The sequence below is a fragment of the Rhineura floridana genome, chromosome 8 (genome assembly GCF_030035675.1).
Source record: "Rhineura floridana isolate rRhiFlo1 chromosome 8, rRhiFlo1.hap2, whole genome shotgun sequence".
Taxonomy (NCBI): Eukaryota; Metazoa; Chordata; class Lepidosauria; order Squamata; family Rhineuridae; genus Rhineura; species Rhineura floridana.
Window position 1 is genome coordinate 31,246,761 of NC_084487.1, and position 12,393 is coordinate 31,259,153.

At 41.0% G+C, this 12,393-nt stretch overlaps 1 protein-coding gene across 3 annotated transcripts in view; it reads right to left on the bottom strand.

Annotated features, from left to right (window-relative positions):
- DGKI (diacylglycerol kinase iota) overlaps window positions 1-12,393 on the bottom strand; it is a 260,829-nt gene that overhangs the window by 210,516 nt on the left and 37,920 nt on the right. For 2 of the 3 annotated variants that reach the window (XM_061638750.1, XM_061638751.1), the window contains exon 1: window positions 3,793-3,836. In XM_061638750.1, the coding sequence (XP_061494734.1) occupies window positions 3,793-3,810 (18 nt within the window). In that variant the 5' untranslated portion in view covers window positions 3,811-3,836. Of the gene's footprint in view, window positions 1-3,792; window positions 3,902-12,393 lie in introns of those variants that run through there. The other variant, XM_061638752.1, reaches the window with a different exon arrangement.

Consider the following 12,393-nt stretch of genomic DNA (forward strand, 5'->3'; position numbering starts at 1 on the left):
GGGAGTTTTTAAAATGTTTATTATATATCTTCTATGAGGAAATGGCTTGTAGAATAAAATGCCCAACGCGTTTCAGCCCAACAGGGGCTTTCATCAAGGGATTTTAGTTGCTAAAAACTCTATATGCGCCAAAAGTGTAAAATGTCAATGCTGCAGCAATCAAATAAATTCTTGAATGATTTTTACAGGCAAATAATTTATTTGATTGCTGCAGCATTGACATTTTACACTTTTGGCGCATATAGAGTTTTTAGCAACTAAAATCCCCTGATGAAAGCCCCTATTGGGCTGAAACGCGTTGGGCATTTTATTCTACAAGCCATTTCCTCATAGAAGATATATAATAAACATTTTAAAAACTCCCTCCTTTGGCATTCTTTAGGACCCAAACATAACTTTGGAATTAGCCTTGATGGAGCAACAGATATTCTCTTTGCCGAACGTCCGTTGCACACATTGATAAAGAAAAACAATGGCTGGGTTGAGTCATGACACAGTCATAACCAGTGAAATCTGTCCTTCAGTTTCACAAAAGTTTTCTCCCCCTGCAAAAGAGAATTCCATTTTGCCTCATTCTTAGGATCCTTTAGAGGGGTATGGTTAGAATATTAGTGGGTGTTGGGTTTTGAGCTTATCTTGTTGTTTCAAGGTGGCTGCTGGTGATTTGTGTGTCCATTAAATGTTTCTCCAGCAATCTGCAGCCTCCCCAACTGCCCACATTTCCTGATTTGAAAAAGTCCCAAGGGAGGAATTGCATAATGATATCTTTCCCTGGGCTTTAACTGAAGTGCAAGGAAGGCTGCAGAGTACAGACCACTGTTGTGATAATTTGTAGAATGAAAGACTAGGCACCTAGGGGATAGAAATCTATTCAATTTGGTTCTTTCAGTTTCTCATTTTTCCTAACTTAAATTCAGTGTTCCACATTTCTGCAGGAATTTGTGATTTTTTAAAAATCCTCATGAAAATTCTTCAGCATTTTAGTGCAAATTTCTCCTAATAAATACATTTTTGTACATATTTTTGACAAATATGCACTTTTTGCCAGCAACCTCCCCTAATATAATGAATTCTTGTATGCTATTTTCATTGATATATTTATTTTATGCACACTTTCCCCTAATATATGCATTTCTGTAATATTGTTTGGTTAGAGCACTTCATTGCAAAATTTGAATAGGTGTGTATTTCAAAGGATGGTTCTCATCTTGTGTCAAAAAGTGCAAATTTGATTGATTCAGCTTTAAATGGAACTGAATTTCTCCCCCATTCCTACAGACACCCCTTCCCAACCTCAAAAGCAGCAACAAAAATGCTACTTTATGAGAATTTCAACAACATCTCAATTTTTCATTGCAATTTATTTTCTCATTAATTCATAGACAATGCTCGGGAAAATGTGGGAGGATTTTTTGTCACGGAACTAGTTATAACACATGTACATCAATTATTCCAACATTCATGAATTCACATGTTCACTTTCTATTTGCCCCACTCAGCATTCCAGAAGGCTCAGAGAACATCATTGTCAGCCATGCTCATACTGTAAAAAGACACTCAACAATTCACTGTACTGTACCTCTCATAAAGGGATATACCAAATATGTCTACTAGGTTTTAGATGATAACTATCAATTACTTCCTTTTAGGACTATGAAATTCACTATTTAGAACAGAATTCAGGAGCAAAGAGCCATTTTAATGCAAACATTTCCATCTCTGCAGACTCAAAAGGCAGATCAGAAAGCATGAAATGTCATAAACATGTATAAAATTTGAATGTAGGGTTGAATTCATGGGTAGACACTATTTGCCAAAGGCATTACATGGTGCTTTTATGAAATGTGCTATGGGAATTGCAAATGGCCAAAAGCAGTTAAGGCTTTGGTTCTTCACATTTGACAGATGGCATTCCAGCAAGTCTGTGCTCCAAGATTTTTGTATGTATCTATAGACTTGCCTTCCCTAGCCTGGTGCCCTCCACTGAATTAATGGGAGTTGCACTCCAGAACATCTGAAGGGCACCACGCAGGGGAATACTGATCTAAATATGGTGGTTTCTGTACTCTTCCTTTTTTGGGGGGGTGGGGGAGTATGCTTGTACTACATCCCTGAAGAGCATTCCATGATCTTCCTGGGCTTTCCTTGGAACCTTGGTCCTAGGGTATGGTCTGAAAGCACATGAGGCCACCACCTTGCTGAAGCTAAGCAGCTCTGGGTCTGATCAGTGCCAGAATGGGTGACCACCGTGGAATCGCATGTTTCCAGGTGGGTTCCATAACGGAAGAAAGGTAAGCTATAAATATAAATGTAGCCCATTGCAACCAGGCCATTGCTTAGTTTTATTTTTTAAGAGAAGATGTAAAACAATAATTACATTTAAAAGAGTCTGGCAGCCTTTCCCTATCCCAGTTCATATACTTTCTTCATGACTTCCTGATTTCTTCTAAAGATAAACATGGCCTATTTCTGCAACCCAATTGGGAAGACATCTAGTTTCTCTTCTTGTATACGCCCTTGAAAGGGTGATGGAGCTGGATCCTAAACTGCTCTTGTAAATTACACCACCATTCCCATGAGGAAAAACTTAAAAGGGTGCATTATCAGAAGCACATTACCTTGCTCCTCCAGAGTCCAATATAGCTTCCTAGCCCACTGAAGGTACAATATATAAGTACTATTTTTCAGCCAACAGACTTTTAAATGTTTAAACCCTGTATGTCTTAGAGACTGCCTTATTTTCTTATGTGCTGTCATGATCCCTATGATCGATCAAGACTGACCTCTCAATCATAATAGCCATCATAATTTCTTTTTGAATGACAAAAGAGCAGAGAGAAGCATTTACTGCCTTACCTCCACCAAGGGGCATCTATGGGGAGAGCAACAAGGGCAGTTGTCCCCTGCCTACTTGAGTCAGATCCCCCTGAGTCCCAGTGCTCATTTTTAAAAAAAGCCTCATGCCCTTGTAGAACCTGAAAGTGTGAGGTTAAATGTGCAGCCACTATTCTGCTCATTCATTTTGGGAGAAACTAGGCTGGTCCTGCCTTTCAGAGTGTTTTGGTTATTTATCTCACCTTTCCTCCAAGGAGCTCAAGGTGGCATACATTCTTCTCCCCCTCCCCATTTTATCATCAGAGCAACCCTGCAAGGTACGTCAGGTTGAGAGATGCTGACTGACCCAAGGTCACCCAGTGAGCTTCATGGCTGAATAGGGATTTAAACCCTAAGATCTTCCAGATCCTAGTCTAACACTCTTAACAATGACACCACACTGGTGCTCTCTCTCGCTTTCACTCTCACTCTCATATTTCAGCCAATGAATTAAGTCATAGCAATGGCTCACATTTAGGAAAGCCAATTAGACAAAGAGAAGGTTACAAGGACACATTCATTATCTATAAAAGAACATTCTTGGCTCATTTTTAAGCCAGCTATGATAGTCTTCCCTGGTGGAGAAGAAATAGAAAACAGCATAGACATCCAGGATTTTAGTGTAGCTGTGAATAAGCAAAAGGACTGCCGCCCCCCAAAAATCCCCACAAAGGTAGCAGAAAAATAGGAGCCCGTGCTCTTTCTAATTCAGGTCTTATTTTATATCCTTTCTACATATAGAAGAATTACTAGGGTTTTTCCCCCATGCAAAACTGTTGACAGTCTGCAGTCATTCACACATCAATGTATTTTTCTATAGTTATTAGAATTCCACCCACCAGAAATATCAACTGCACAGTTTACACCAGGAAGGGATATAACATCACTAGATATCCAGAACAAAAAAGCAACACCTACACTCCATTCTAGTGCCATTCTCAGCTCCTTCACTGGGCCGTTGGTGATGGCAACATTGAGGTTTTGAACAGGAGCCAAATGCTGAAGGCCAGACCTGGAGATTGCTTTCCTGCAAGAGAAGGGGAAAAAATAGGAAATCTAAAATGGCTGAAGCAGTAATTCCAAACTATTTTATTTCCCCCTTTTTAATCTGTATACAGAAAGCCAGGAAAGGTCCAGCTGAATTAATCATCATTTCACAAACTGCACAGGCAAGAGCTCTTCCATGGAACTCAGTAGGTCTCCCTTCTCAGTAGACGTGCATAGGATTGCACTGCACAACCCTTTCCATGCATTCAACATCTGTGAGTGATGATTGGTGGGGAGGACTTACTGATGTTCTAATCCACTGTTCTTTAAACTTATTTATTTATTAGATTGATATCCCACCATTTCTCCCAGTAGGGGCCCAGGGCGGAAACTTAAGTCCATTGACCATGCTGTCTGGAGTTGATGGGAGTTGTAGTCCAACAACATCTGGTGACCCAAGGTTGAAGAACAGTGTGTTCTTCTTATTTATTTATTTATTAGATTTATATCCCGCCCTTCCTGCCAGTAGGAGCCCAATGTAAAGGAACACACATAGATCAGAAGTAGAGCCTTGTCGTCCTCAGGCAAATTCATGGAGGATAAGGCTATCAATGGCTACTAGCCATAATAGCTATGTTCTCCTTCCACTGTCAGAGGCAATATGCATCTGAATAGCAGTTGCTAGGAACTGCAGGTGATGTTATGCTCGAGTCCTGCTTGTGGGCTTCCCATGGGCATCTGGTTGGCCACTGTGAGAACAGCATGTTGAACTAGATGGGCCTTTGGCTTGATACAGCAGGGCTCTTTTTATGTTCTTATGTCCTATTCCTAATCTATGGATGCTGCAAACCTAAAAAGAGCTGTAGTTAAACTAGCTTAATAGTGATTTCATCTCTTTGGAGAAGCTTGGGAAGTATAATCCTGAGAGTTAGGAAAGAACAAGGACCTTTAATACAGAAATCCCAGCACTTTTGCCAACCTAAAATTCTCAGGATTCTTAAAGGGAAGCCATGTAAGTTTGCAGTGATGATATAACCCTAGCATTTCATTCTATCTGATTTATTCTTATTTATTTAATTTCAAATGTTTATATACTGCCTTTTAGGGAAAAACCCTCCTAAGGTGGCCCATGAGTCACATCAGAACAGTAAAACTACAATTCAAAGGGCATGCAGTGATCATTATATTTGCAACCACATCAAACAATAAGGTCTAGTAGGCAGATTGCCAGAATCTTAACTGTAAAGTGAATGGGCCATCTAGTTTACTTTTAGCACCCAGAAATTAAGTCTGTTAAGCTTTTTCTTTTATATTTCTGTGCTATGGAGATGAGTGGTAGTAAAATCTTCAACTGCAACATTTCTGTCTGTTGTTAAAGGCAAAGGATCCAAGTCAGTTAAAGTTGGCAACTCTTAACAGCTGCACAGCAGGCAAACATCTGTAGGTGAAACTTTTTTTTGACAGTATGATTATGCAGTAATGTGGGCAAGCTTCACCTGCTGCTTTCTGCCTTGGGAAACTCTTGAAACAACAATGCCACCATCACCGCCACCACCTCTCTCATGACAGCCCTAATTAGGAGAAACCTTGGAGCCACAGGTAGCTGGCTTGAAATATTAGAAAGAGAGAGAAGCAAGAGAGTGGAGCAGTGTAAATGTGGCAAGGAAAGAACTGATTCCTCTGTTTCCCTGGCAACAGAAGGGGTGGACCGAAGATGCTTCCCCCATCCCCACTTCAAACAACATGGCAAGCCAAATCACATCTCCATGAACTCCATGAAAAGCAATTTGGGTCTGGATAGTACTGAAGTAGCAGAGCAAAATTTATGTACAGAGACAGGATCAGTGGAGACTACTGGCTCTGATGTCAGTGGGGCACTGAATCCGCTCCAGGTTTTAGTCCAAACTTTCAAAGATGTGTCCAAGTGTGGCTCCAATGTCAGTGGGGCAGTGAATCCACTCTGCTTTTAGCCTGAACTTTCAAGGAACTGCCCGAGGTGCTAAAAGCAGTAATCTGAGATTTCAAAGAACTGTCCAAGGTGCTGAAAGCTCAGACTAAAACTCAGAGCAGATTCACTGCTAAGGTGCCAAAAGCTGAAGCGGTGAATCAACTGTGGGTTTTGGTCTGAACTTTCAGCACCTTGGACAGTTCCTTGAAAGTTTGGACTAAAGTTTTCAGTACATTGGACAACCCCTTGAAAGTTCAGACTGCCACTACTGGAGGTCAATCAGACTAGGAGTGGAACTTTATTCCAATACATCACATCTAAGGTCAAAACACATAACTCTATTCTCCAGCACCTCGTGACTACTCCCTGGCCTCAGTATCTGCCACCTGAGGCAGCTGCCTCAATCTGCCTCATGGCAGGGCTGGCCCTGCCTAGCAAGTAACAAAAAAACAGATTTATCAAGCGTCTGATGGGTTCCCATACATAGCTGGTAGACTGAATTCATATGGAGGATGACATATTTTGCAGCTTTAGCCTACTCCCTTAAGCAACATGGTGACTACCTTGCTTTTTGCTGTGTGCTTGTAAAATAGTATCAGCTGGAAGATAGGAACTCACTAGTTGGAGCTTACAGGTGTAGGGGATTCTCTCAATGCTGAGAAAGGGCTGTAGCTCAGTGGTAGAGCATCAGTGTTGCATACAAAAGGTCCCAGGTTCAATCCCCAGCATCTTCAGATAGGGCTGGGAGAAACTCCTGCCTGAAAGGAGAGGTTCTGCCAGCTACTGTAGATGATCCTGAACTAGACTGATTAACGGTATGATTGCACTGAGCAGGGGGTTGGACTTGATGGCCTTGTAGGCTCCTTCCAATTCTACTATTCTATGATTCTGTGACTCAGTATAAAGCAGATTCCTCTGTTCAACCCCCAGCAGCTCTAGGTGGAGATGGCAGAAGCCCCTGTGTGCAAGTCAGTGCAGATAATAATGAGCAAGGTGGATCAATCATCTGACACCAGGCAGTTTCCTGTGAGGCATGGATGAGGTTTGTGTCCCTTCCCATCTAAGGAAATGGTATGTTTGTTGGGCTTAATGAGTATTAATTAGAATTGTCTGTGTATCAATCAAAATTAATAGACTGCCATTCCGCAATAATACAGCACTCAAGGTGGTTTGCAGCTAAGTGACAGCAATAAAACTGCTGTCTATAACAGTTGCAGCATCAACATTTCAAGCAAATGGAATAGTGATTCATTTCATAAGTATCATCCAGTAGAGTAAAACATTCAATAAAAAACATTTTAATCAAAAACAAGTATCTAAAAATAGTAACAATAATAAAACCACACAATATAACTGCAAGTGTGTGTGTGTGAGAGAGAGACAGAGACAGAGACAGAGATCACACACATACACCCCTCCTACTTTCAGCAATAGGCTTTGGCAAAGCTGGTGTTTTAGCTCATCCAGAATATGAGCCTGTTATATTGGGTGCATACACACCTTACCATTAAAGCACATTCAAAGCCCATGTTTCCTCCATGAATCCAGGGAACTGTAGTTTGCAAAGAGTACTGGGAATTGTAGCTCTGTGGGGGGTAAACTTTCCAGGCTCCTTTGTGGGGGAGGGGATGTGCTTTAAAGGTAAGGCATGTACACAGCCGTGTTCTTCTATGGCTCAAGAAGGATAACTGTGACTTCCTGAAAATGCTGCAAATGCTGTCACGTAAAGCATCACCCTAAGCCAACTTCCAACATAGCTAGGATGGAGTGCTAAACAATCCCCAGACTGGTAATTTCAGCCTCAGCTTCTACTCTCTCTTGTAGAAGCTTGGTATGTTCACATTATTAATGCCAAGGCTGTCAATATCCCTACAACTCCTCCTGGTCTATTTATATATTACATGAATGCAAATGTCATTCACTTGTTTCTTCTTTTTCTATATAACTATTTCAGTGGTTGCCAACATGATGCTCTCAATGCTGTTAGACTCCAACTCCCATCAGCCCCAGGCAGCATAGCCACTGGTCAGGGATGATGGGAGTTGTAGTCCAACATCTGAAAGGCACTATGTTGGGTACCCCAATCTGGAATATGTAATTGATAGACTTGCAAACCAAATTAATGTGCACCTAATGTGCACAATATAATGTGTTCTGTTCTCCACTATTGAAATGAGTCTTTGTCCTCATACACACCATACATTTAAAGCACATTTACCCACACACATGCAGAGAATCCTGGGAACTGTAGTGTATTAAGGGTGCTGGGAATTCTAGCTCTCTGTGGGGTAAATGACGGGGTGTGTACATAGCTTTTATGATGAACTGTATTAGAAAGATACTTCACTGTTTCATAATAATTTTGCCTTCCTGTGACAATGAATGTTGTTGAATGTTGTGCCGCCAAATTCAAAGGAAGGCGGGAAGCCGGCGGCGTGGGTTTAAATACCCATTGGCTGCACTGCCCCCTCCTTGCATGTCATGTCAGGGCCACATGTGCACATACCCTCCAAGATGGCAGCCCAGGCTGCGGCTGCGGCCACAAAACTCGCCCCTTTTTGCCTGGTAAGTACCGAGCGCTGAGCGGGATTTTGGTTGTAAGTACCTGAAAAATCACCAAGAGAGGGCAGCCAGAGCCAATTTATATATTGAGAATTGGCTCTGAAAAGTGTGACTATAATGGTTCACACAAGTGTAGAGACAGTCAGCAGTAGCACCAGCTTCCATAAGCAAGAATCTCCTGATCCCTCCTATGCCCCTTGCATAGAAGGGGACGCTCCTTTTCCCACTGAGCACTGCTCACACATGTAGTAGACCAGCAAACTGTTGCATAAACTTTCTTTTTTACACTTATCAGAATTGATTAATTCTATGGAATTTGTTCCCACAAGAGGCAATGATGATCACCAACTTGGATGGCTTTCAAAGAGGATTAGACAAATTCATGGAGGATAAGGCTTTCAATGGCTAATATAGTCACCATGGCTATGTTTCACTTCCACTGTCTGAAACAGTATGCCTCTGAAAAGGAGTTGCTGGGAATCACAAAAGGGGTTTAGCACTGTAGCACTCAAGTCTTTCTTGTGGGCTTCCAATGGCCATCTGATTGGCCACTGTGAGAACAGGATGCTGGACTAGATGGGCCACTGGCTTGATCCAGCAGGACTCTTCTTAGGTTCTTATGATTCACAGTGTGTTCATTTGACTAATGAACAGAACTAATGGGCAGAGGATGGACAAGCTAGTTGTTCTTCCTCAATGCTAGCCCAGGACATTTTGCTGCCTGAAGTGGAGCCTAAATGAATATACACACACTAGAGTAAAAACTATAAAACAGGAGGGGAACAGTTTTCAGTTCAAGGATCATATTCCCTCATGGGCAACCTTTCAGGGTCCACACCCCACTCTCCATCCTGGGAAGCAGGAGTTATTGCACAGTTCAAGGATGCACTCCAGCCAAGTAAAATCAAAAGAGGAAGGTACAGAATATGGACAGTGAAGGCTGTGACTGGGGAAGGGAGTGTGGCCTGGGCAGAACCCTGAAAGCCAGATAGAGAAGCCTGAAAAGCCACATTTGGCCATTGGGCCTGAGATTCCCCACCCCTGCTTTAAAAAGTCTTGCTGTGCCATTCAGCTACTAGTTCTTGCCTGCATCTAACTTATGGGGATACAAAAGGTGATATATAAAGATTTCTATAAATAAATCAACCTTTCCCACCCACCCCCATCCTTTCTTCTTGGTGCCAACTGAAGTAAGTAACATCTCCCAGCTGTATGAGAGGGCCAGCCTGATCTCTCTCTACTTTCAACCCTTTTTTCAAACAACCAAAACACAGCCCACATAATCTGTCCTAATGTGGACATATGTCTCCCTCTCAATCCCGATTGTTTAAAACAGGGGCAGTCAACTTGGTGCTCTCCAGATAATAATAACAACAATAATAATAATAGTTGTTGTTGTTGTTGTTGTTGTTGTTTATTTCTATCCCGCCTTTTGGCCAAAAGGCCCTCAAGGTGGCTTACAAAAAAAACACAAATATAAAAATACAATATAAAAATACATCAATAAAACCATACAATTTACACAATTGTTGGATAACAACTCCCATCGTCCCTGACAATTGGCCATGCTGGCTGGAATTTATGGGAGCTGTAGACCAACAACATCTGGACAAGGCCCCATTGGCTACCTTTGGTTTAGAATGTTCAGTGCCACTCTTACAAAACCCAAAGCTAATAAGTAGTACTTCTGATGTGACAACAGGAGCCAACACAGCAGAACTTGTGAGTGACAAGGGGAGCTCCATTCCCACTGCAAGTCATGAAGCCTAAACATTCCAACAGTGCCCCAAAACAGCAAGTCTATTTTCAAAGTATTTTTTCACAATAGCATTCCAAGAATACAGTAGCTATTAGCAAACTGTATAAATATCTCAGCTTAGTCTGCACTAAAGGTCAGGAGATCCAATTATAATAATAATATCTTAGCCTGTAAGCATAACCAACGTCTTCATCATATTTGAAACATCCAGTTTGTTAGACAAAGATTGCAATGGCTCCTTTGGTTTTTAGGGCATGCTCTAAAAGCCAGATTGAGAGAGAAAGAGCACTATAAACTTCATTCTTGTCAGAAAAGGATCCTTGTCTTTTCTTTTTTGGCTAGTTAAATAATACATTTCCATATACCTTCCTTCCCACAGCATGTTGGTAATATGTCTGCTAGGTTCCAGCACACTTTGGATGAAACAATAAACTATGGCTAGCCATTATAAGAATGTTCTGCAGTAATACATGGGCTCACATATTCACCCGACCCTATACTACCTTACCCCCCTACCCTCCTTCTCCTCACGTGATGGAAGGAGATTTAAAGCTTCTGATCATGGTTTGGAACAAGCCTTTTCCCCTTTTTCACTCAAATATAGGAAACAGTTGTTTGCACAAACCATAGTTATGTAACATACCAGGATATATGTACCCTCCACCTATCTGTTGCCCTTGCCCTTAGGGAGAGTTTATACATCCATATTCAGTTTCCTCACTCAGTGACTACAATGGCTACATTAGGGCTGTAACCATTAATCAATGATTCAGCATAATTGACTAAAAAAACCCTTTTAATTGACTAAAAGGTCATCCCTGATTAATTAGGCAACTATTTTTAACATACATACTTACAGAAATTGCAGGTGGCTGGCACTATCTAAAAGGAGACACTCCCCCTTCACTCTTCTAAGATGTTGCCAGCTGTGAAATGTACATGCATCTCCTAAAAATTTCAAAACTATTGTTGTAGTTCTTTGTAAGTTGATGCAAATTAAATCAATCAGACAATTGAAACTAATTTGATAAATGACTAAAATTTCCCTTAATATCCCTTAACTGAGTGAAACCACTACTATATACTAACTGGAGTAAGCATTCAAGAAAAACAAATACTCAAATATGGGTTCAAAGTTTATAAAGTAGGGATACGGAACCTGCGGCCCTCCAGATGTTGCTGGACTACAAGCTACAACATTCCTAACCATTGGCCATGTTAGTTGGGGCTGATGGGTGTTGGAGTCCAACAATATAGCAACCGGGTTGTGTTAAAGGTGTTGATTTTGGAGTACAGCTTGGGACCAGGATACGTGAAATGTCATCTTACCTCTTAAATACACAATTGATCACTGTGCTCTGCAGGTGAGGGCCTCCTGCAGATACCATCCTATCAGGAGGTCCACTCTGCACAACATAGGAAGTGGACCTTTAGTATTGTAGCACCTACCCTTTGCAATTCGCTCCCCTTAAATACTAGACAGGTGCCATCTCTGTTGTCTTTTTGGCACCTGCTGAAGACCGTCCTCTTTCAACAAGCCTTTTAAGTAGAGGCATAATCCCAGTCTGCATCTGTGTTGGAATTGTTTTTAAGATGTTTTAGATTTTTTAAAAAAAAGATTTTTAAATATATATATATTAAAAATGTTTGTTTTAAAGGTTTTTTAATCATGTTTTGTTTTTAATAGGTTTTATGGGTGTTTTTAGTCTGGGCTCCTTCTGGGAGTAAGGGTAGAATAATGACAATAATAATGATAATGATGTCTGGAATGTCACAGGTTGCACATCCCGGTTCTAGAGCTAACAGGATTCATTCTTATTTATCAGCAGACCTATGGGACTGAATAACAGAATGAAAATAAAGTATAATTATAACAAATAATTAACACATAGGAGCATGGTACGCTTTGATGCCAGTATCATCCACAGAATCACTGCTAAACAAATTACTGTGGCTGTTTTATTTTCCATGGCTCATTCAAAATCAAATCTTGAACTGGATTTCACTGTTATCAGAATGTCTAGCCAGCTCTAACAATAAACTATCAATGAACCATGTCCAGCTTATAAGGAAAACAATATGCCTGATGAATGACTATAGATGGTCCCATGTCAGACCCTGGATACAGTTTCAGGTTGGGATTAGAAGTGGGTAAACTTCTTGTAACAAAACCTCAGAGTTGGCTGAGACCCCTTGAAAGGTGATCTAGTGACAGTGAACTTTCCAAGAGGATGCTTGGCTATGTTTCTCTAGAAATATCTTT